Source organism: Myotis myotis, unplaced genomic scaffold (assembly GCF_014108235.1).
Source record: "Myotis myotis isolate mMyoMyo1 unplaced genomic scaffold, mMyoMyo1.p scaffold_m19_p_10, whole genome shotgun sequence".
Taxonomy (NCBI): Eukaryota; Metazoa; Chordata; class Mammalia; order Chiroptera; family Vespertilionidae; genus Myotis; species Myotis myotis.
The window spans coordinates 43,335,629-43,361,846 of NW_023416314.1; the positions used below are offsets into that span (position 1 = coordinate 43,335,629).

Genomic DNA, 26,218 nt, shown 5'->3' on the forward strand with positions numbered 1-26,218 from the left:
ATTATTAACCCCATTTTAGATTGAGAAAACTGAGCCACAAAATGGCTAAAAAAATGTCAGTATCACATACTAGGTAACAAGATGGAATGTACAGTTTGACAATGTGACTCCAGGGCAACTTGATCACTTCACATTCAAAATGTTATTAGTGGGATTTTCTGTGGTTGTTCGTTTGTTTTGCATTTAGTTTCCAAGTCCTCTACTCACTTTTGAATCACTTCTTTGTCCAGCAAACTTCCACTTTTAAAGGAAGTAAAATGCCCACCTCCTGTCAGCCATTATGTGGGGAGCCAACAGCTCCAGCCTGACTCCCAAATTCTTTATCTTGAATGGTGTTCCTGGGCTGGAAGCTGCACACATCTGGATCTCCCTGCCATTCTGCTTCATGTACATCATTGCTGTCTTGGGGAACTGTGGGCTCATCTACCTCATCAGCCATGAGGAGGCCCTGCACCGGCCCATGTACTACTTCCTGGCCCTGCTCTCCTTCACAGATGTCACTCTGTGCACCACCACTGTCCCCAATATGCTGTGCATATTCTGGTTCAACCTCAAGGAGATTGACTTTAATGCCTGCTTGGCTCAGATGTTTTTTGTGCACATGCTGACGGGGATGGAGTCTGGGGTGCTTATGCTCATGGCTCTGGACCGTTATGTGGCCATCTGCTGCCCTTTACGCTATTCCACCATCCTCACCAACCCTGTCATTGCCAAGGCCGGTCTTGCCACCTTCCTGAGGGGGGTGATGCTCGTCATCCCATTCACATTCCTCACCAAACGCCTGCCCTATTGCCGGGGCAACTTCATTCCCCATACCTACTGTGACCACATGTCTGTGGCCAAAGTGTCCTGTGGCAATTTCAAGGTCAATGCTATTTATGGTCTGATGGTTGCTCTCCTTATCGGTGTGTTTGACATCTGCTGTATTTCCCTGTCTTACACTATGATACTGCGAGCTGTCGTGAGCCTGTCATCTGCAGATGCTCGTTACAAGGCCTTCAGCACCTGTACATCCCATATCTGTGCCATTGTGATCACCTATGTCCCAGCTTTTTTCACTTTCTTCACTCACCGTTTTGGGGGACACACTATCCCCCACCACATACACATCATTGTGGCCAACCTTTATCTGCTACTGCCCCCGACAATGAACCCAATTGTTTATGGAGTCAAAACCAAACAGATTCGGGAGGGTGTCATCAAATTTTTACTTGGAGACAAGGTTGTCTTTACCCAAGACAACTAAATCATAAAGCAGACATATTGCTGGGGTATTGGGGATAAAATAGAGGAGAAATTTGTAAAAGATGTGAGAAAAAATGGTATTAAAAGCATGAGTCCTCATGTATAGAGTCTCTGAAGCATTTGTGAGTATATATTATGAAATGTTTCTTTTGTGTAAAAATCTGCCAAAGAAGAGAATGCAGAAGAAAGAGATAACATATCTATTCCTCATAAATTTTATGTTTTACATAGGGATGTATAGACTCATATGTCTAGTGAGAACAGACAGGAAACAAAATGAGGGTTGCAGGCCTGGTGGTAGTGTATGCATTGCCTATAAGAAAAGGAAGTTGTGGTGATGTGGAGCAAGCATGTCCTCTACACAAAGGACAAATTCTATTCCATTCAAGCATTCAAGCACATGGTTGCCATGGGATACCATAGGCCCACTGTTGCAAAATTTTTCAATATTTTTAAGACAAGCTAGACCTAGATGTTTTGTGAAATCTTCCAATTTTAATTATTGGCTAAATGTTTGTTTGTTTTTAAATACTCTGCATTCCATTTAAGACATGTCTAAGAGTTCTGTTTTCCCCATTTCATCAGGTTGGGACCTCCATGCTTTTACACCTAAAAAATATAATTGTAATTTTACTAGTCAAGCAGCCAAAATCATTGATTAAATTATTAGTATGTAATCCAATGTATCCAATTCTTCATTCATTTTCTGATATATATATTTATGTAGGTGATATTATTGGTCATGCCTAGGGTTTAATGAGAGAGAGAGAGAGAGAGAGAGAGAGAGAGGGAGGGAGAGAGAGAGAAAGAGTTAAATAGGATACAATCCTTGGCCTCAGATAGCTCAGAATCTAGACTTTGGCCAGGGATACACAAAAAGATGCATAAATGAAAGAAAAATGAGAGATAATTTTTTTAAAAAAAGATGCAGTGTAAAGGGAGGGGAAAGAGAGAGAGAGAAGCATTGCTAAGAGAGACACTTAAAATAGACTCAGGAGGCTGCTAAGGAAGTGAGGCATGTGCACATCTTATGCCTCAGTTTTCAGAGCTGCTATTAAGTGGCTAAACTTGTTGTTAAACTCAGCTCAAGGACAACCCTGAAACATACTGGGGCCATAAATATGCTGGAGCAACATGGACGCATATGAACTTCACTTCCTTCCTTGTAGTTTTCATCCCCCCACCTTTCCTTGTTCTCTCTAGAGCACACTTTGGGTTACTACCTGAGTCTGCATCTCTTGGATTTGACCCCAAAATAAACTTTTAGAACAGCCTCAGATATTTATTGGTTAACATACCAACAACATTTTTCATGCCAATCAGTATACTTCCAACTTATAATTTTAGCTTTAGATAATGGTCAACTGTTTTGTTTTTTAAGGGAAGAAAAAGTTTTTCTCTGTGCTTTTATAGTCCCTGGCTGGATCTGAGAGTTAAACTGACAAAAACAGATTAACAGGAGAAAAACACACAAATTGTATTGAATTTTTACGTGTACACAGGAGTCTTTACAAGAAAATGAAGACCTGAAGAAGTGACTAGAGAAGAAAGCTTTTACACTTGTTAGACAAAGAAACAATACATTTGTAAAACAAACAAGCAAACAAACACAAAACAATCCGGAAAGCACTTGACAAACCTTTGGACTGGGGAAGTAAATGGTGAAGAAGTAACTAGGAAGCTAACAGTTTAATAAGGTTTTGTTAGCAGATTCCTTTGGTGCCTTTTCTGGGCTAGCAAGAGTTTGTCTCCCATGAAAGAAGTTATTTCCTGCCTCTAGGCAAAAAGAGGGAGTGCTTTTTCTATTTTTTTACTTACTGCTTCATAGATACATACATACACACACACACACATATCACTTTCTTTAATATTTTGTACTTATTGCTTCTTTGTTGTCTTCAGCACAAAATAATTTTTAAGTCAAAGAAGCATATTTCATAGTAACATATCCTGGTTTCCTTCAGCTTCATATATATATATGTTGGTCACATATGTACAAAATTTAATATTTAAAATTATCAAATTCTGTGTAGTAAATAAAATAAAATTTACCACAACCCACTATTCCTCTCTGGCGGCAACCACCATCATCAAGTCTTGTATGTTCTTCCAGATTCTTCCACAATGATAGGCTTTTAAAATCCAAATGATAGCATACTCAATACTCTTTTTTATTGAACAATATATTGTGATAGTCCTTTATCCCATATAGATAAATATATTGTGATATCTTTTATCTCTGTATAGAATGTCTTTTATCTTTGTATAATCATTTTTTTTCTTTTATGTTTGAAGTGTGTCTGAGAAATATTGGGGTGCATAAACTTTACTAAGCTCATTTTGTCCATTTGGAAGCTTCAAAATTATTTCTAGAAGGAATTGCTAGATCACAGCGCATTGTTCCTTTATTTAGAGAGGCGGTATTACTAATTTTTACCCCAAATTTGTAAAGTAGAAGATGAACTTTTCCCCAACACCCATTAAATAATGTTTTAATAAGTTTCAAATATTTTTTCCATTGGGAGATGTAGAACAATATAACTGTTATTTACATGTTATCCAATTTTGAATTAAATTAACCAGACTTCTATATGCTTATAATTTATTTAGTTTTATGCACACTACATATTTATAACCTTGACTGGTGTTTTATTAGGCATCTAACAATGATTTGGTAGGTCTCTTTACTTATTTAGCTGTTTATTCCTTTGCGCATGATATGAGTCACATCCTTCCATGCCCTCTTATCTCTCTTGATGTTGTTTATGGCTATTTTTTGTCATAAGGAATTTTTTAAAGAGTCAAATGTATTAATATTTTCTTTAATGACTACTAAGTTTCATCTCAGATTTATAATGGTTTTTGCTCATCTGAGATGATTAGAATAAAAATATTCTACCATATTTTCTTCTATATTGTTTCTTTCATTTTAATCTTTACTTTTTGAATAAATGAAATATAACGCATTTGCAAAACAGTGCACAAAGCTCAGTAAATTGTCAACATTCATGTAGCCTTTTTCATTTCATGGCACACATAAACTAATTACTAAAATTCTGCAGCACACCAAAAATATATTCTATTTTTGCCAATCTGACAAAAATAAGTATAATATTGATTCATTTACATAGGGTGGCTATTGTTGTGTTGGCTGTGGTCAATTTTTTATTTGACAATCTAAGGGAAAAAAAGGTCAGTGAACCTGACTAAATAGCCAGGTATTGTATGTTTTAAAAATTCTTGTGGCACACTGGTTGAAATCCCTTCTCTATGTCATACCAAAGTTAAACAAGTGAATTCCCTGACTCTTATCCTCAAACTGAGAGTCTCACTCTTATTGATAGTGGCAGAAATAGAATATTGGGGACCAACAATAATGGTAAGAAATATTAATCATGCTCTGTTAACCGTGATTGTTTTGTTCTGGTTAAAGAAGGCACATTCTAACCTGGCTGGTTGTGGTACAGGACCTAGGAGCTCACCTGGAATTGCAGCCCATTGTCCCCATCAAGGAGCTGCCTATTATCATGGAAAGATTAACAGCCTTGTTGCAGAAGCCAGAGCTGCCAGTGCTTTGAAGCCCCCAGCCTTTGCACACCTGCAGGCCTTTGCAAATCTCCAACCTGAATTACCTATAAACTGCCCGTTTGGCATAACTTTTTGCCTACTGCCCCATGTAATCTTTGTCCTTCTACCCGATATAAGCAGCTGTTGCAGAGAAGATTTTTGTGGATGACCTTCTGCTCTCCCATACTGCCAGGAGTATTCGAATAAACGCTCATATGTGATTCAACCCTGTCTCTGCTTAATTGGCTCAAGTAGTGACAGGCAGCATGGACCCATTGATTGTTCGGTTATATTAGCACACTATCACCACAATGATATTCAACCTCATTAAATGGGAACTAGGAGAGAGGCTTACAGTGTCTGGTACATGTGACCACTTGATTGTGATCTTCCATCTTCTTCCCCGCCCCATCAGGAAGTTAATGATTGCAAAGGAAACCAAGTGAATTCACTGAACTTACAGCTGAGCTTCCCTGGTTAAGAGGACAAATATAATGAGATTTACTGTATTCCCAACTCTGTTTTATGATGAAAACACTGGGATGCAGGGGCTCTTCCCATGATTGTTAAAGGGTTTTCTGCTCATGCACCAATCACTTAGTTCATAGCATACAGAGGATGTTAAGGGAGACTGTGAACCATCTGGAAGATGAGGACAATGAATATTACAAAATTGTACTCTATCCCTTTGAGGTTAGAATTGTCAAGTAGTTATTCCACAGACGTAATCCTGGGTGAATCCCATGCCAAAGGTCTCCCTGGGAGAGTTATCTGATGACTTGAATCAAAGTTACTGACTTCCAACTGTAGTAACAACTCTGCATACCAATTCAAGCACTGTAAAGGAAAATAATTACCACTAGGATATCCAAACTTTTTGTAGTTTTCATTTCATGCCTCATATCTCCCATGGGTCTGGGGGTAAGAGAACATTGACACAAAGACTGACACAAAAACTGCCTGCTTCCCTGAATAATTAAATGAACCATTTGCCTAGTGATACAAACACCCTGAATAAAGTCATTCTTTGGCAGTGTTTATGAGTACATTATTCACCATTGACCAGTATCATCTTCAAAATTGTCACATCTCAGCCTTCTATATTTCAATAAACTGGGTTTCTGATGGAACTGAGTATGACAAGTAGAGACCATTTCTTGGGAATAAGTGGTCCAACTGATAAGTAAGGGTTAATCTTTCAGATTTCCTGCAGGTTGGTTACTCAGAGAAGCAGCTGGTCTCCTATAGAAGAATGCCATGAAAACTGGATACAAATGAGTAATAAATTAAATGATGGAAGAATATTGAGAAAGTGGATCATGTTAATGGTTGACCATGTCACATAGGGCAGTAAATTATTTATTTCTCTGCTATTTATTCCCCTTGTCTTATTCTCCCATTTCTCACTGGCTTCTCAGATTTTCATGCTGCATTTATTTAACTTTTATACACTTATATATTGGAGGATTTCTAGCCTCCAGTTATTTTGTTGTCCTACTTTGGTAAACCTGTTCATCCATGGGGCAGTCTCGACCCTCGGGACTATTATATGTTGGTCTAAACAAAAAGGACATTGAACTTTGAGAGCATGAGAAGGAATGTCTGAGCTCTGAATTCTGACATGGCTAAATAGAGCTGATGCTTCCAATCACAATGGTGTTGGGTCCCAGGAAAAAGGATTCTGGATCTCTGTGTATGGTCCAACCGTAATTTGTAATGATCTAAAAACCTGCTACTGCTCCAATCTCCATGAAATTCCACTAATCAGCACAATTCTAGAAGATTTGACATTGTGCATTGTCTGGCCATTTCCCCTTACTTAACCCTGAGTAGGAATATTTCAGGAGGCCTTAAAGCAGTGGTTCTCAACCTTCCTAATGCCTCAACCCTTTAATACAGTTCCTCATGTTGTGGTGACCCCCAAATTCATTGTTACAAATTGAACATAATTAAAGCATAGTGATTAATCACAAAAACAATATGTAATTATATATGTCTTTTCTGATGGTCTTAGGCAACCCCTGTGAAAGGGTTGTTCAACCCCCAAAGGGGTCGCGTCCCACAGGTTGAGAACCGCTGCCTTAGAGCCTATCTGCTCACTGCTATTCCAGACCATTTTTACATGCCATGGCATTAGCATTATTTTTATACTTATTGTTTCTCCAGTATATATTATACATTTCCAATTATATTATCGTGCTTCTGTTATTGTAAATGAAAGCCAACATCTTTTAAGAGTTTAATGCTGCTAAGCCAAAGGTGAAACTCAGGGGTGGAGTCTGTGGGGTTAGTCCAAGTGGAGACTAATAATGGAAGGTGGTAGCCATAGATCCCATGGTTCAGAAATATAGTCACAGGAGAATAAACTATTTCTTTCAGGAAGAGGAAGCTTCCAGACCCTAAGGATTAATGGTCCTGTGGGAGATGGGCTGGGAGTTGGAAGCCTATTACAGCATAAACATTGATGTTCCTTTGTAGGTATGACAAATAAAGTCAGGAGAGATAATGCTATAATCTGATCCTAAAAGGATCCTGGTCATGGCTAAGACAGGTGATGCTACTCAAGGCTGAGCTCTGGGAGTGAGGCACCAAAAATGAGGTTTGAGAAATAAGTGACAAACTAGAAGCCTCTGAAACTGAAGCTGTGGAACATAGGCCTATAAGGTAGGTGTTGTTTTAATATTCTTGGTAGGGTACAGTGTCCTACTTTATTTCTTCTTAATTTCAGTTTTTTTAAAGTGTAGGTCAAACAGAATGTGTGTGTGTGTTTATAATGTATCTTTATTGTTGAAAGTATTACAGTTGTCCCATCCCTGACCCCCCCGCCTTGAACCCCCCTCCATCACACTCTGGCCCCCTCCCCAGGCATTCATCACACTATAGTCTGTGTCCATGGGTTATGCATATATGCATATAAATTCTTTGGTTCATCTTTTTTAACGTACATTTTCTTTTAATCCAGAATTTGTAAATTTCTGTAGAAATTTCAATAGAAAACTTAAGAAAGCCCTTGGAAGTAAGTTCTTCCTTTGTCTTACCTGAGTCTCACTTAGCTAAGGGAACCTTTCAAGCAAAAGTACCCCTAACTCTGACTTACCACACCATCCATGTATCACAGAAGAAAAAAATAAGGAAAAAGAAGAGGCAGAGTTTGATTTTTTTCTTTATTCCTCCTCACAAACCTGTTTCCTGTTTCCCCAGAAAGTTATTGACTTTCCTAAAGCCCTTGTTTCACAGCTTATTAAAGGGCTAAAAGAATATTCCTTCTGGAATTCAAATTGAAATGTCATCCCATGTCTTAAAGATACTTAATGTTTATTATTAATTTTACGTTAAATCATCCCCATACTGCACTTTTATATCTGCTTAGGTGTCACTTTGTTAGGACTTCCCCATGATAAATTTAAAATGACACCAGTTTCATCATTACCCAATTGTCATCGTTGTTTTCCTTTAAGGCACTTACATCTCCTACATCTATATTTATCTATCTATCTATCTATTACACATTTACATACATATTTTTAATAATATTTAATATTATAAAGTGAGAGATTTTGTCTGATTTCTTTGCTATATTTAGCAGAATTGTTAGTATTTTTTCATATCTAAATGCATCCATACTTTCAAGGATGGTATATAATCTTCACAATGTCCTGCTCATTGGTGCTTCAAATTAATTGTATTGTTTTATTTCATGTGATTTGACTTTAAATGTTTTGATAATGTGTTTGTTTTTCAATTTGATTTCAAAGAAAAAACAGAGAGGGAATGTCCCCCTCCAATGACACCAACTTCCACCCCTCCTCTTTCTTCCTGCTGGGAGTTCCAGGCCTCGAAGAGATGCACTTTTGGATCGGGTTTCCTTTTTGTTCTGTATATCTGATTGCCCTTTTGGGGAATATCACTATCCTGTTTGTGATCAAGAATGAGCACAGTCTTCATCAGCCCATGTTTTATTTCCTGGCTACTTTAGCCTCTGTTGATCTGGGCCTGTCCACATCTACTGTCCCAAAGATGTTGGGCATATTCTGGTTTGTTTTAAATGAGATTAGCTTTGGGGGTTGTGTCACCCAGATGTTCTTCATTCATATGTTCACTGCTATGGAGACTGTCGTGTTGGTTGCCATGGCCTTTGATCGCTATGTTGCCATCTGCAACCCTCTGCGGTACAGCCTGATTCTCACCAACCGAACTATTGGCCTCATCCTTGTTGTGATGTTTGGTGTCGATTTCATTTTGGTTATCCCTCTGGTGTTTCTCATCTTGAGGCTTCCCTTCTGTGGACACCGTAGAATCCCCCACACATACTGTGAGCACATGGGGATCGCTCGGCTGGCCTGTGCCAATATAAAGGTAAACATGATATTTGGATTAATTCTCATATCAATGGTGTTTGTTGATGTGGTTCTGATTGTCATCTCCTATGTGAGAATACTCCGAGCTGTCTTTCGCCTTCCCTCTCGGGATGCCAGGCTCAAAGCTCTTAATACTTGTGGCTCCCATGTCTGTGTTATCCTAGCCTTCTTCACTCCAGCTTTCTTCTCCTACATGACCCATCGGTTTGGCAGGAATGTTCCCACATACATTCACATCCTCCTGGCCAATTTATATGTTGTTGTTCCCCCAGCCTTAAATCCTGTCATCTATGGAGTGAGAACTAAGCAGATTTGGGAGCGGGTTTCAAGCTTCTTTTTGAAAAAAGGCCAACATAAACTTTCTCATAGATACTCATTTTAAAATAGGGAAAAGCAATGTGTTTCTCAATTACAGACTCTTGCAAAAAAAAAAAAAAAAAAAGACTTTGACCTTAATATTTCTCTAGACATCCCAACTAGAATATATAATATGATTACTGTCGAAGCAATCGTGAAAATTTATGGAATACCTACGAGTTTTGGATAATTTAGTTACAAGATTTTACTAGGATTAGGTCTTATAAAAGGATTGTGTGGAATAAAATGCTTCTTTTTATTTGCAGGAAGTCAATTGTGCTGGCCACATTGCCAAATTTATGCACTTGCCTGCATCAAGGACTACAGGTTTTTTTTGTTTGTTTGTTTGTTTTGTTTTGTTTTGTTTTTTTAATATATTTTATTGATTTTTTACAGAGAGGAAGGGAGAGAGATAGAGAGTTAGAAACATCGATGAGAGAGAAACATCGATCAGCTGCCTCCTGCACATCTCCTACTGGGGATGTGCCCGCAACCCAGGTACATGCCCTTGACCGGAATCGAACCTGGGACCCCTCAGTCCGCAGGCCGACGCTCTATCCACTGAGCCAAACCGGTTTCGGCAAGGACTACAGGTTTTTAATACTTGTAACAGATGCATTCATTCCTTCCTTATTTGCTTAATTATTTTTATCCACAATCTTATTGATACTTTATTATGTACCAGAATCTGATGTCATATAAATATAGAAATGTATATGTCATATTAAGGGTCTTATAAGAAGAAGCATTTGGAGAGATTGTGTGGAATTTTCCCAGAGTTATCATGTAGATGCAAATCTCCCATTAAGTAATTTATTGTTCAAAGTGAACTGGTCTGTCTGTAGATGTGTATATATGCAATACTGCAAAAAAATATAAATGTAAATATATTTATATTTTAATCAATCTATCTCCATCTCTATTGAGAGAAAGAGAAAGGGGGAGAGAGTGAGAGATAAAGAACTTCATAGAAGCATCAATATGGCAGGGAAGATAGGTTGCTCAAGAATGAACATTCCTAAATGGGCGAAATCCTATACATGTCAATTATGTTTTCAAAGGTCAAATCTAATGCTAGAGATAGTAATTATTTTTAGATTCATACAGTTTATTCATTCATGAATTCATTAATTATTAAGTGCCTTGTAATGTTGAGCCCTTTCAACTTGCACTTCTTTGTGGCTTATCAGATTAGCCTTAGTATCTTACCCATGTTTTATAGTTTTTGACCAATGATATGCATTTGGTTAATGTCTACCTAATGGTATGCTACTCACAGTGTAAGTGCTTAATAATTGAATTTTTACTTAAAAATATTATCTTCCAAAGAAGATAAACAGCTGGCCAACACACACATCAAAAGGTGCTCAACACCACTAATCATCAGGGAAATATAAATCAAAACCCCATATGAAATCACTTTGTTTTTGTTAGAATGGCTATTATCAAAAATAATAAGGGTGAGTGAGGATGTGGAGAAAAGAGGATACTTCTGCACTGCAGGTAGGGATGCAAATTGGTGCAGCCATTATGGAAAACAGTATTAATGTTCTTCAAAAAGCTAAAACTGAAGTTACCATATGATCCAGCAATTCCACTTCTGGATATTTCTCCAAAGGAAATAAAAATACTAACTTGAAAAGATATATGCACCCCCGTGTTTGTTGCAGCATTATTTACAATTAACAAGATAATGAAGCAACCTAAGTGTCCACTGGTGGATGAATGGGTACGTAAAATATGATATATATACAATAGAATATTACTCAGCCATAAAAAAGGAAATTCTGCCATTTGCCACAACACTGATGGACCTTAAGGGAACTATGCTAAGTAAAGTAAGTTAGACAGAGAAATACAAGTACTGTATGATTTTATTTATATGTAGAATCTTAAAAAAAACTGAGCTCAAAATAGATACAGGAAATAGATTGGACTCTTGAACTCCACCTTAATTTTTTAGGACCTGAGCTAGAAATATAGGTTACCCCATCATAAATCTGAATGGGTGAGACTTTAAGTAGTTATGTCAAGAATAATTAATTGGAGGCAATAGTAGACTAAAGCCATGGTCAAGCTCATTAAAAGTGGAATGAGACCTGTCTGAAGGGCTGAACATAACCATGAATCTCAATAGTCACCAAATCAGGAAAAGATGTCCCATAGCTGCTAGGGTCTCTACCATATGATTTCACTCATATGTGGAATGTATTGAACTAACAAACAAAATAGAGACAGACTCATAGATAGAGAGCAGGCTCACAGCTCTGGAGAGATATGTGTGAAAATATTGAGCAAAAAAGAAAAACAAAAGAGAAAGAACCCATGGACATGGAAAACAGTGTGTGATTCCCAGAGGTAGAGGGGAGAGGGGTATGGGTGGAGATGGGGGAGGGTATAGAGGAGATAAATGGTGATGGAAAAACTAAAATAAAAATATATAGTTAAAAAATACAGCAGTAAAAAAAAATCCAATTTAAAAAATGGGCAGAGGGCCCTACCTATTGTGATTCAGTAGTTAGAGGGTTGGCCAGCACACCTAAGGATCTTGGGATTGATTCCAGGTCAAGGGCACATACCTGGATTGCAGGTTCGATCCTGAGCACAGTTGGGGTATGTGCAGGAGACAACTGATTGATGTGTCTCTCTCACATCAATGTGTGTATGTGTGTGTGTGTGTGTCTCACCCTCTTCCTCTCCCTTCCACTTTCTCTACAAAAAACAATCAATTGAGAAAATATCCTCTGGTAAGCATTAACAACAACAACAACAAAAAAGGACAGTAGACCTGAGTAGCCATTTCTCTAAAGAAGACATACAGATGGCCAACAGACTATCTGCTCAACGTCACTAATCATCAATGAAATGCAAATCAAAACCACAATGAGATATCACATCACATCTGTTAGGATGGTTATTATAAAAAAGACAACAAATAACAAATGTTGATGAAGATGTGGAGAAAAGGGAACCATAATGCACTGTTGGTATGATTGTTAACTAGTGCAGCCACTAAGAAAAGTAGTTTGAAGATTCCTCAAAAAATAAACATATGGCAACATTGCTACCTAGCAATTTCACTTCTGGGTATTTATACAAAGAAAACAAAAATACCAATTCAAAATGATATATGCACCTGTATGTTCATTGCAGCATTGTTTACAATAACCAAAATGTTAAAGCAACCAGATAAGAAAGACGTGGCATTCTTTTTTATGTCATAAAAAAGGATGAAATTTTGTCCACTTGGTGTGCTCAGTGGTTGAACGTCGACCTATGAACCACGAAGTCATGGTCTAATACCTGGTCAGGGCACAAGCCTGGGTTGTGGGCTCGATCCCCAGTAGGGGTGGTGCAGGGGGCAGGGGCAGCTGATCAATAATTTTCTCTTATCATTGATGTTTCTGTCTCTTTCTCCCTCTCCTTTCCTTGCTGAAATCTCCCTTTCTCTCTGAAATATATATTTTTTAAAAAGAATGAAATCTTGCCATTTGTGATAACATGAATGGACCTTGATGGTATTGCATTAAGTAACATAAGTCAAACAGAAAAAGACAAATATATGAGTTCACTTATTTGTGGAATGTAAAAGAGAGAGAGAGAGACAGAGAGAGAGAGAGACAGAGAGAGACTCATAAATACAGAAAACAAACTGATAGTTGCCAGAGGGAAGTAGAGTAGGGGGATGACTGGAAAAGAGGAAGAGGATTAAGAAGTACAAGCTTCCATTAATGAAATAAGTCATGTGGTTATAATGTACAGCATAGGGAATATAGCCAATCACATAGTAATGACTATGTACGGTGACAGATGGTTACTAGACTTAGTGTGGTGATCACTTTGTAAGTGATATAAATATTGAATCACTATGGTGCACACCTGAAACTAATATAGCATCATATGACAACTATAATTAAAAATGAATTAAAATATAATAAGCATTTGAGAATATTAATAATTGTTTCTGTTTCCTTCATTTGAGTAGGAAAAAAATATATTTTTATTTCTTTTGGATTGTTTTATTTTTTTTTTCTTTTGTTTTATATAATTCTACAGTAACTAAATGTGCTTGGTCAAAGCCTCGTCTCCAGAAACAACAAGTAAGGATGAAAATATTATATTAATGACCTGGAATAGAGTATTATAGCAGAGCTCTCCAAATACCTACAAAGGTACATATCCACCCATTAAATATAAACACCCTAGGAACATTCACTGCTTAAATTTATAGTTAGATATTTTATTATATTACAACTAGAGGCCCAGTGCACAAATTTGTGCATGGGTGGGGCCATTCTGGGTGGCCTGCAGGGATCGGGCCGAAATCCACAGTCCAACGCTGCCTGCAGTTACTACCTGCTGCTCCTGCTCATCCTGGCCCCACTGTGCCTGCTGCATGCTCATGTTCAATCAGTCCCAATCGGGAGAGGCTTGGGTGGCCACAGCAGCGCTCACCAGCAATGAGACCTGCATCTGGCACCCTCTCAAGGGGAGTGGCCTGCAGGATCGGGCTGAAACCGGCTCTCCAACATCCCCTGAGGGGTCCCAGACTGCGAGAGAATGCAGGCCAGGCTGAGGGACTCCACCAGTGCAAGATCGGGCCAGGGAGGGACCCAGAGAGGGCTCCGCGCATGTCCAGCCCATCTCGCTCAGTCCCTATGGCTGGACCCCAGAAGTAAGCTAACCTACCAGTCGAAGCATCTGCCCCCTGGTGGTCAGTGCACGTCATAGTGAGCGGTTGAGCAGCCTTAGCATATCATATTTTAATAGTTGTTCGGTTGTTCTGCCATTTGGTCTATTTGCATATTACCCTTTTATTATGTAGGATATTCAACATGCATATATAGAATATTTTAAGAATCATATTTAGCATATGATTGGATTTAAAAACTGTGATACATCTATGGAATACTACGTTACTGTAAAAAGGAAGGAACTCCTACCATTTGCAACAGCATGGATGGAGCTGGAGAGCATTATGCTAAGTAAAATAAGGCAGTCAGAGAAAGATGAAACTATTACAAATAAAGCTGCTATGAACATCCAGGTACAAGTATTTGTGTGAACAATTGTGTTCTTTTGGGTACATACCAAGGAGTACTTTAGTTGGATCATTTGATAGATGTATGTTAAACAATATTTTTAAAACTACAAAACTGTCCTCCAAATCTTTTCCATTTTGCATCTAACTAGCAATGAATGAGAGTTTTGATTGCTCCATATCCTTGCTTATATTTGATAGTGCCAGTCTTTTTAATTTTAGCCATTTTAATTGTATTGCTATCTACTGTGGTTTCAATTTACATTTCCTAATGACCAATAATGGTAAGCATCTTGTCATGTGACTGTGTGCTTAGTGACGATTTTATACTGTTTGTGAAATATGTATTAAAATTTAACCTTATTTTTAATAGGGTTTTGTCTTTTTAAGATTGACTTGTAAAAGTTTTTCATATTCTGCATAAAAATTCATTATCTGACCTATGTGTTGCATGTAACTTCTCTCAGTCCAGAGCTTTCATTTTCTGTCATTTTTTATTTTCTCAATAGTGTGTTCTGGGAAATCCTATATAATAAAAGCCTAATATGCTGTGTCCAACTGTTTGTTATGATGCGCACTGACCACCGGGGGGGGCAGATGCTCCAACCAATAGGTTAGCTTGCTGCTGGGGTCTGGCCAATCAGGACTGGGTGAAATGGGCTGGACACACCCTGGAGCCTTCCCATGGCCCGCCCCCCCGGGGCCCAATCATACACCAGTGGGGTGCCTCGGCCTGGCCTATGCCCTCTCACAATCCAGGACCCCTCAGGGGATGTCAGAGAGCTGGTTTCAGCCTGATCCCTGCAGGCCAGGCCAAGGGACCCCACTGGTGCACAAACCTGTGCACCAGGCCTCTAGTATGTGTATGTGTATATATATACACATTTATTTATCTATTTATTTATTTATTTATTTATTTATTTATTTATTTATTTATGAAGTCTGTACATGAAGAATAGGGACTTTTGAAGGTCAGCTGATCAATGGAGTTTTAGGGCAGGTCCATCTCACAGGGAGCTAATGTGTCCCCAGAGACCATCCTGTGGTTATTTACCCATTTTCAGACAGCATAATTGAAAGACATATACTCAACAGCTGGCAGAATTGTCTCTTTCTTGGGGAAGTTCAGTATTTTGTCCTATTCAGGCACTCAACTGGTTGAATGAGGCCCACCCATGGTTTTGACTATGCCACCAGTAAGGTTTAAAAGACCCCGAGTAAACTGTGCCTTGGCTTGCACAATTTAGGGTGGTTCACATTAACGATAAAGCTCATCCTGTGCAACTGAGAAAGGGTCTCAGAAGTTGTGTTTACCTGCTGTATCTGTTTCTTTCTCCTGCTGTGCTTTACCTTGACCTTAAAGCCTAAAATGAGTATACCCTGTGAAGTCTCATGGGTCCTTTCAGATATTTGACTCTATGTAATTGATGCAGTTGCTATTTTAAAATTTATAAAAATGAAGTACAAAATGCCTACGATGGCTTACTGATTATTTCTTCCATCTGGTTACATGATTAAAAGACCCAACTTTGCCATGGAAGAAGAAAGATCTGTGCTTAACTTCTTTGACTAGTGCTCCTAGAACACACACCCAGCATTGTCTAGTCAGTCCCATTACAATTGTGATAGTTCTTGACAACATAGCACTCCTCTATCATAATCGATGAATTCTAAATAAAGAGACTGTTCACTAGTATTGTACATGAGTTTCAATAAGTCTTTACCTTCAAACCCTGATTTTAATATCCATTACAGAAATAAATGGTATCTATTTATTTAAAAATAAAATTTATATTTAGTCTAGGAACAAATATTTGCTATGTAAATTTATCTCCAGTTTGACGTTGTCCGTAACTGAGGGAACATTGTATTTCACATCATATTCTGTAAAGCATTTACTCCATAATAGCTTAAGGACACTTCCCCTTTTTAAGGATGGAAAGGATAAAGATTTGAGGAGTATTTCCAAATCAAGTGCTCAGAGTCAAACATCATTAAAAAGGAAGATTGTTGCCACCCGATCTCGAATCTGCTTGGTTCTTACGCCATAAATAATAGGGTTGAGAGCAGGAGGAATTATCACATAAAAATTAGCCAGGAGGATGTGGATGTAACGTGGAATATTGTGGCCAAATCGGTGAGTCATAAAGGAGAAAAAGGCTGGAGTGAAGAAAGCTAAGATGACACAGACATGGGAACCACAGGTATTGAGAGCTCTGAGCCTGGCCTCCCAGGATGGAAGTCTGAAGACAGCAAGTAGTATCGTCACATATGAGATAGCAATCAAAATAACATCCAGCAGTATCATGGAGATAAGGATTAATCCAAATATGATATTGACCTTTATGCTGACACAAGCCAGACGGGCAATGCCCATGTGCTCGCAGTAGGTATGGGGTATAATATTATGCCCACAGAATGAAAGCCTCAAAAGGAGAAATACCAGTGGAAAAACAAACACAAAATTTTTCAACATGCCTACAACAGCAATAATACAAATAGTTCTGTCGGTGAGAATTGTGTTGTAACGAAGTGGGTGGCATATGGCAACATAGCGATCAAAAGCCATGGCTACAAGCATGAATGTTTCAAAGCCTGTAAACAGGTGTATGAAGAACATTTGAGCTAAGCATCCCCCAAAGGCAATCTCACTGAGGCCAAACCAGAAGATGCTCAGCATTTTGGGAATGGTGTCAGTGGACAGGCCGAGGTCAGTGAGAGCCAGCATGGCCAACAAGTAGAACATGGGCTGGTGAAGGCTGTGCTCAGTGTGGATCACAAAGAGGATGATGACATTCCCCAAGAGGGCTATGAGATACACTATACCAAATGGGAAGCCAAGCCAGAGCTGCATGTTTTCCAGTCCTGGGATTCCCAGCAGCAGGAAGGATGAGGGGTGAACACATGATGTGTTGGCTGGAGACATACTGGCAAGGGCTTCTGATGGTCACATCCACTCATTTGAAGGAATCTTTTGTTCTGTATAAAGGTTCCCAGTGCTTCATCAATACTGCTAATAGTGAATAAGAACAACAAAAAAAGATGTAATTGGTACATTTTATCTAGGAACACAGAAGTGAGATCCTGTTTTCTCTTAGACTTCTCTTTCTCTTATTTACTTTCATTCATATATATAAGTGAAGGAGAAGATTCCTTTAAAAAAATGGATATTTGGACATTGCGCAAGATGATCTAAATTAATTTTAGTGTGAATGTATATCAACTCAGTTGATATAAGATTCTATATTAGGTTCTAACTTTTTAAAATATTTAATTATAAATTTGGATATTAAATTTATCTTAATTATAATTCATAAAAGATAGCCCATTGAAGAAGTTGAAACAATCTTAATAATGGAAGACATGACCTTTTCCTAGAAGCAAGGGAAGTAGAGACATTGCATAGTACACTGTGCATTTGATGTTTTAGAAAATCAAAGTAGATTTTAAGAATGCAAGAGACATGACCCTATGAAAGACAAGTAAGAAAGATAAAATCTCTAAAAATGGAAATGTACCTGTTCAAAGGATCCCCAAAACAGATGTGAGGAAAAGACAAGAGGAACCAGCATCATCCTGTTGTTAATCCTCAAGGTCTGCACCTTAGACATCCATTCTCAGAGAGATATTCACTGAAATCAATATATCACTGCTAATATTCTCTCTCAGGACCCTCTTATTCTACCACAGAGCTCTTTGTATGGGTACATACTCAATGCCCAAGCTCCCAGAGCTTTGTGAAATTACAGAGGGGGGCAGGAAGTGGTTTTGTTTGTCATTATTTCTCTAGCACAACAGCTATCACTTGAAACATCTATACTGATAAAAAAGTAATATGCTAATTAGACCAGATGTCTTCTGGACAACCTTCCAGATGTCCTTCCTAACAAACCCAGACCCGGGCAAAGCTGCTTGGGGTCCCGGGTGCCTGAGACTGACCCAGGCCAAGCTGCCCAGGGTCCTGGGTGCCTGCAGCTGTGGCCGGCCTGGGTGAAGCCACATGTGGTCCCAGGCGCCTGCAGCCAGCCCAGGCAAAGCAGGCCTGGGTCCTAGGTCCCTGCGACCTGCCAGAGGAGGGAAGCCTGGGTCCTGGGTGCAGGGGCTGAGGAAGAGGCAGTTAGGGGCGATCAGGCTAGCAGGGGAGCAGTTAAGAGTGATCAGGCAGGCAGGTAGAGGTGGTTAGGGGCAATCAGGCAAGCAGGAGAGCAGTTAGGGGCAATCAGGCAGGCAGGCAGGTGAGCAGTTGGGAACCAGGGGTCCTGGATTGCGAGAGAGGGATGTCCGGCCAGGCTGAGGGACTCCCCTCCCCCCCGTGCACATATTTTGTGCACTGGGCCTCTAGTTTGCTAATAAAAGACTAAGTAGGTAATTATTAATTTTAACTCCTGATCAAAAGTCCTCATGTTAGAAGAATGGTGGGCACAATATGCAATATGCAGATGTTGTATAATAGAATTGTACACCTAAAACCTTAGACTTGTAATGAATTCAGGAGACTTCCATGTAGGGAAGCATAAACTAAGACAGAAAGTAGGAAAAGAATTACTGCAAAATCTATCTAGACCTTCATCCTACTTAGAATGCACTACAAAAGCTCAAGAACTACAGAACCACACTAAAACAAGAAATATCTTCCTTCAGATGTCCTGCAGTGCTGAGGAAAGGGGTATTTCTCTCAGATTAGAATTGTTCCTCATGACTGAACAGGCCTAGTTCAGAAGCAGCTGCCATATACCAGATATATGGCAACTAAAATAAGATCCATCCTCCTAATCCATACCAAATAGATAGAAGATGGATAGCTAAATAAATAAATTACATGATCTAGGAGATAGAAAATTGTCTTACTTTTTCCAAGATAGACCCTAGTATTAGTAGAATAGTAAAAGGCAGATAGACTGAAAGAGTCAGTAAGTAGCAATTTCCTCCAATAGCAATTTTTCCAGGAAAGAAAAAATGATATCATTTTAAAAACTCACCATTTTTCAGTTGCTGTGTGTTTTTACCTACAGCTTATATATTTAGTGCTAAAATTGCTTCCCAATATGGAAAACTAAAATAAAAAAGAATATGTATATAAACATGTTCTGATAAGCCAGGATGGAAAAATTCATTATGGTTTTGAAAAGCTATGTACTATTTGGAATCTGAAGGTGTTAAACTATTCAAGCTCTTCACCATTAGTGGCAATGAAATAGAAACAAAATTATTGATTTGGAAAAATGTTGAGAATGCTATTTTTATATGAAATACAAAAAAATAATCTGAAATAACCAGCAGCATGCATGATTAAGTTCAGTAGAATTAGGCTAAAAATGAAAATTAGAAATGGGAGGGAAGGATTGGTTAGGGGAGTGAATGGGGAAGGGGGAAGGAAAAAGGGAAGGGGGAGAGGAAAGGAGAGGAGAGAAGTAGGAACACAGAAGGAAGAGAGGGAGAGAAAAAAAAAGAGGAGATAAACTCAATAATAATCAACAAAACAACTTACTTGTTTGACCGTTTAGTTTTTCCTTTTCCTTTTCCTTATCATTACAAGTAGGTATACTTGTGAAAAAAAAAATGATAAAACACTAAAATATGTAGAATTACTTGAAATGAACATGCAATTATTTTGATTTATCACCTTCAAATTAATATTTATATCATACAAAAGTGAATGAGAGTATTAAATCAATAGTCCAAACCTTCCCAAACTATACGTTCAAATGCCTATAGGAGCTAAGCTATTGAAATCTCACCAGGTATAACCAATATTGAAAGAATTCTGCAAATCGGACTAATCACTGCTCCAAGCATGTCTTAGCATCATCACTGTGGTTCAAGGAGAAAAGTTTACACTGGAATTGAAAGTCCTCTCCCTGAGCAGGAGCAGCTGCTCTTCTTGGGCTGCATGGGATGAGAGCATGGAAGACAATGAATTCGCAAGTTCTCACCACAGGTTTATGAGCATATAAAGAGCACATGGGCAAAGGAATCCTTTGGGACTTTCAAGTCTCTCCCCTTAGGTTCTCAACTTGCAAGAATTTCTCATTTCCCAACAATCCACAGTTTCTCTCTTGCCATCAGTCCCATAAGGATAATGTCTGAGCCAACCTATAATTTTCCATCTTGTCACCAGGGTTGTTATAGTCTCTAATGATTGTGTCACTTTTTTCCAGAAAATGTTATTTACTTGATCTAGAAGTCAGGTTAGCAAGTGTGCACTTGTTTATTTAAGATTAAGTATTGCTCAGATGTGTTTTGCATCTATAGATCTTTCCCCCACTCCAAAGCTTATATTCTGGGTGCATAGATAATACTAACCACTGATACATAAGTATGCAAAAATTAAGTTTTAAGTTATATGGTGCTAACTATAGAGATACAGAAATGGAGATAACCAGTCCATCTTCCAGACTTTCTAGCTCAATTTCTTTTAGAAAGGAGTTGAAAGGTGGCACAATAGAAACTGTAAAGTAAGATAGAAACAGATATTATCTGAGAACATTACAGAAAGACTGGATGTTGTGTGTAGCCTGGATAAGTATAGAATCACAGGAAAATGAATTGCTTTTTTTTTTGATACAGGAAAAAAGGCAGCTCTAACAGCTGTCAGATGAAAGCTGGCATGGCACCAACACCCTGACCATGGTGATGCCCACTGAAAAAATACAATTTCACAAAATATGAACATCAGACAAGGTCACTCTGTGCTCATGATGATGTAGTGAAATGAAAACAAGACCTTTCCATAATCATGCCTGAGCAAAGAGGAAATATATATACTGCCCCCACCCCAAGAACGGTCCTCCCAGGAAATATGAGTGACTGGTTATTTTTTTTTAAAAATATATTTTATTGATTTTTTACAGAGAGGAAGGGAGAGAGATAGAGAGTCAGAAACATCAATGAGAGAGAGAGACATCAATCAGCTGCCTCCTGCACACTCCCCACCGGAGATGTGCCCGCAACCAAGGTACATGCCCTTGACCAGAATCGAACCTGGGACCTTTCAGTCCGCAGGCCGACGCTCTATCCACTGAGCCAAACCAGTTTCGGCAAGTGACTGGTTATTTTTACCAAACATACTTTTAGTCTCCACTCCATTCCTCTGACTTTTTATATATAAACTAGAGGCCCGATGCACGAAATTCATGCAAGAGTAGGTCTTCCTTCCCCCAGCTGCCAGCACCAGCTTCCCTCTGGCACCTGGGACCCGGGCTTCCCTCGCAGCCCTGGCTTCATCTGGAAGGTTGTCTGGAAGGACGTCCAGAAGGACATCTGGTCTAATTAGCATATTATGCTTTTATTATTATAGATATTATGAAGATACCCAATATATAAATTAGCCTTTTTTTAAAAAATATCACCTGCTTCTGAGAAACATCCCCAAAACAAGCCCAGATTCATCCTCAAATCCTTTCTCAAACACTCTGAGTCCCCTAATATTTCCTCACTGCATGTGATGTCACCTATTGTATCAAGTAACAAACCCTGCTTTTCCTTTACCACAAATGTAGTGTTCCTGGTGGTTGTTGGCTAGAGGGCACAGATATTTCCTATGTATAGAGTTTCAGTGGGCCCACATGCTCACCAGAAATTGGCATTCTCGGCATTGTTTCTAAACCATTCTAATTGCTTGTAGTTTGCATTTCCCTGAAGTCAACTGATGCCGAGCAATTTCTTATCTGCTTATTTGCCATCTGCATAATTTCCTTTGGTGACATGCCTGTTCAAATAGTCTGCCCATTTTTAAAATTTTCTTATTATTGAGTTTGAGAATTTGTTATATATTCTGGATACAAGTCTTTTACCACATATGTGTTTTGCAAATATTCTCGCCCAGTCTGTGTTTTGTCTTTTTCTTCCCTGAATAGTGCACTTTAAGAAAGTCCAACTCACCATTTTTTTTTCTTTTAACAACAGTGCCTTGATTTGGTTTGGTTTTGTTATTTAAATAATTATTTAAATAATGTATTAGTTTAATTTCTAATTTAGTAGGGGGGAAAAAGAACAGTGTTTTTGGAGTTATAATTAAGAATTCTTAGCATTAAACAAAGATTTTCTTTCATGTGGTCTTCTAAATGTTTTAGGTATTACCTTTAAAATTTCTGTCATTTCTTTTGAGATATATGTTAATATACTATTATTAAAGTGTAACAGACTTTCTAGGAAAATGCATAAGATGCTGAGTTTAGGTTAATACTTTTTCACTAAGTACCAACACCAAACAGATTAAAAAACAACATAATATTGCTAGTAATTCAGAAGCCACTTCATATCAGCACCCAGTTACTCCTACCTGACTTTTAACACCATACCAAGTGTACCAGTTAATAATGCAGATTTTGTAATCAAATAAAACATGGTAATTTCAAGAGAAACATCAAAAGTGCTTTATTCAAAGTAATGTCCATCGCTAGCTACACATTTCCCCCATCTTTCAGGTAATTTGTGGATACCGTCCAAATACAACTTTTCTTGTTTTGAGGCAAACCATTCAGAGACCCAATTTTCCACTTCTTTGTATGTTTTAAAGTGCTGCTCAGAAAGTGCGTGTGCCATCGATCGGAACAAATGGTAATCTGAAGGAGCAAGGTCTGGTGAATACAGCAGGTGGGTTAATATTTCCCAGGCAAGATCTTTTAAAGTGTCTTTAACTGGTTTTGAAGTGTGTGATGGTGTGTTATTATGAAGCAAAATTACTTTGCCGTGTCTTCTGACCCATTCTGGTCGCTTTACAATCAAAGCATGATTCAAATTGATTATTTGTTGTCGGTAGTGATCAGTATCAGGTGTACCAGTTACTAATGCGGATTTTTTTCAATAGATGGAGTTACACATATATATGCGATTTGATATGTATGCTGTTTTGTTGTATTGTTTTCTCTGATTACAAAATCTGCATTATTAACTGGTACACCCAGTAGACTAGGAAGCAAAGCAAATCTAAAACCATTTTTTCTTTCTTCCCTGGATGGCCCACAGAAAACAATGACTCTAAGGATAAACAATAAGGAGAAATCCTTGGCATTCACTTATGTGAATCTGATTTGACAATTCAGCTCTTGTGTTACCACTCCTTTTTTTAACCTCCGAGTAGATGTAATCTTTTTCTATCTGGCTTATGTGTTGTTTATACTTATAATTTGTACGTTCTAATTGCTGCACAGTATTTTTCTGTTTAAATATATCACACTTGCTTTACAAATTCTACTACTAATGTACATTTGAGTTGTATCAGTTATTGATTATTGCATCTAGTGCTTCTGTGATCATTGATGTATCTTCAGATGGCTTTATGCAATGCTTTTGTTGGGATATTCCTAGGAGCAGAATTTTGATCATAGAATATATATACACGATTATTTTCTGAGATATTGCTAAACAATTTTTAAGATAATTTTAGCAATTTACCTTTCACCAGAAATATGTGAAGATTCTAGTTGCTCCAACATATTGGTTACTACTTAACATTTTTCATTTTATTCATTCTGATCAGTACATAGTAGAATTGCTCAGTGATTTTAAATGTATTTCTCTTCTAAGAAAATAGAGGAGCTTTTCACGTTCATTAGAAATTTGGATATCCTCCTTTGTGAAATCTCTGTACAAGTCCTTTGCTAATTTTTCTATGTGTGGTGTTCCTTTTTCTTATAGAATTATAAGAGTCCCTAAATATTCTGTAATACAAGCCATTTGGCTTGCCTATTCTCTCTGTTAATGGTATATTTGATTAAATATGATGAACACACAATACAATATACAGATGATATATTATAGAATTGTATACTTGAAACTTATATAATTTTTTATTATCAAATGAAGATATATTTATTGATTTTAGAGAGAGGAGAAGGGGGAGAAATAGTGAGAAAGAGAGGAGCATTGACGTTAGAAACATGGATGGGTTGCCTACTGTACTCTCCAAAAACAGGGATTAAACCTGCAGACTAGGTTTGTGCCCCAACTGGGACTCAAACCCACCACATTTTGGTGTTTGGGACAATGCTCCAACCAAATGAGCCACCTCAGGGTACAAAAGAACAGAGGAAAGAAAATGAAGAAGCACATCATCACTCTTTAATATTTCCTCTCAGAATTGACACTAGTCAGGTTACTTCTACAAATACTTTATTTATACTTTAAGTCCCATGGCCAAATCTAACTGCAAGAGGCTGGACACATAAATCTCTCATGTTCCTCGAAAAAAGAGAAAATTGGAAATGTCAGTAAGCACAGGTAATATCCAACTTAAGTATACCAAACAAATATTTTTTATTTTCATCCTTTGATTATTAAAACACATATTTGCAAGTTGTATATTCTTCCTCAAAAGTCTTCAGACAATTTTTTCTTACTGTGATTATTTTATCCAAAGTCTCAAGTTGCTGTAAAATGTTGGTAATTTTCACATCCACTTATATCTGAATATTATATTATTTTTGCTTTGAAGGGACTAATAGTTAAGCTCCTTTGTTGCCTATTTTGATGATTAAAGCTTTCTTGCCTTATTTAGAGTCAAAAGTCTTTGACTATACTGGCTAGCTTGACTTAATTAATTTGTCTGATGTCTGTTTATTAAATTTTGGTCTATTAGATTTTCTAAATACAAAAAAATAATAACTAAAGTCTATGCAAATTTTAAGCAAATATTATATATAAATATCTATGCTGTCCTATTTACAATATTTTGCTATATGTAACTACAAGATTTAGAAGGCAATTGCTAATTTTTTAGAAAGCAATATCTATATTTTCTTGTCAGGAAGTAGAAGTTCTATGCTCATAAATGGAAAAAGTAAGAAGTTTTAGGTGAAGTAAAAGAGATAACATAACTTAGGCAGACTCTCTTGTATGTAGTTTCAAATAACAATTCCTTTTTGACTAGGTCAATAATTTCCATATGAGTATTTTAGAAAGTGAAAACAAGTCAAATATATTTCTAGTTTTATGTGGATATCTTCAATATATTGGCCCAGTATTTGGAATATTTATTGAATATCATTACAAAGTTTCTAAAATGTTCCTCCCAAATGTAAATGAATATACAATCCTATAGCATAAGTTTCTTGTGACATAGGATTCTGTATTTTCATCTATCATTAATATTCATTTAATGAATATATATTTTAGAATTATGTACAATTATTCCCTACTCTCTTTGTTTGTTTCTAAATGTATGCCTTCTTCTCTTTCTGTAGGTGCCAGGAGCCAAAATCTGGATAATAGTTTGTTATGAAGGATCTTCTGATCCACACTTTACTCGTATGAAAATACAAATACTAAGAGTAACCACATCATAGAATTCACATACAAAATAGATGTGCTAAAGTCAGCAAATTATTTAGAACAGTATATGCTAAAGAGTTAAATAATGTCATTGTTATTGGTTTGGGAATTCTGTCACCAAAATTACCTACAACCCTGAGCAAATTTCATTCTGCTACTTTCATATTTTCTTTGGTGATTCAGAAAGTGGACCAATTTAAAAATGACCCTATTTAATAATCTACCTCCCACTAACAGCTGGATTTTCAGATGAATTATATAACCATTATATAATTACATATATATAACAACTAAATATCAAGTTTTCATTTGAAAAGTTGTGACTATAATAACTACATTATAAGGCAATCTGATTATCAGTATAAACATAAACCTTTCT

The 26,218-nt window shown here is 37.5% G+C and overlaps 3 protein-coding genes across 3 annotated transcripts; 2 read left to right on the forward strand and 1 right to left on the reverse strand.

The window, feature by feature from the left end:
* Positions 1-280: 280 nt before the first annotated feature.
* Positions 281-1,246, forward strand: LOC118663192 (olfactory receptor 52N2). The gene has a single exon (XM_036322639.1). The coding sequence runs from the start codon at positions 281-283 to the stop codon at positions 1,244-1,246; it is 966 nt and encodes a 321-aa protein (XP_036178532.1).
* A 7,337-nt stretch (positions 1,247-8,583) lies between these two features.
* On the forward strand, positions 8,584-9,552 carry LOC118664437 (olfactory receptor 52E4-like). The gene has a single exon (XM_036324531.1). It carries the CDS (start codon positions 8,584-8,586, stop codon positions 9,550-9,552), a length of 969 nt encoding a protein of 322 aa, XP_036180424.1.
* Positions 9,553-16,552: 7,000 nt separating this feature from the next.
* On the reverse strand, positions 16,553-17,494 carry LOC118663198 (olfactory receptor 52E8-like). The gene has a single exon (XM_036322650.1). The coding sequence runs from the start codon at positions 17,492-17,494 to the stop codon at positions 16,553-16,555; it is 942 nt and encodes a 313-aa protein (XP_036178543.1).
* Positions 17,495-26,218: the final 8,724 nt, after the last annotated feature.

What these genes read in the sequence shown, in the direction of transcription:
- LOC118664437 (XM_036324531.1), top strand. Translation starts at nt 8,584, where the DNA reads ATGTCCCCCTCCAATGACACCAACTTCCACCCCTCCTCTTTCTTCCTG.
- LOC118663192 (XM_036322639.1), top strand. Translation starts at nt 281, where the DNA reads ATGTGGGGAGCCAACAGCTCCAGCCTGACTCCCAAATTCTTTATCTTG.
- LOC118663198 (XM_036322650.1), bottom strand. Translation starts at nt 17,494, where the DNA reads ATGTCTCCAGCCAACACATCATGTGTTCACCCCTCATCCTTCCTGCTG.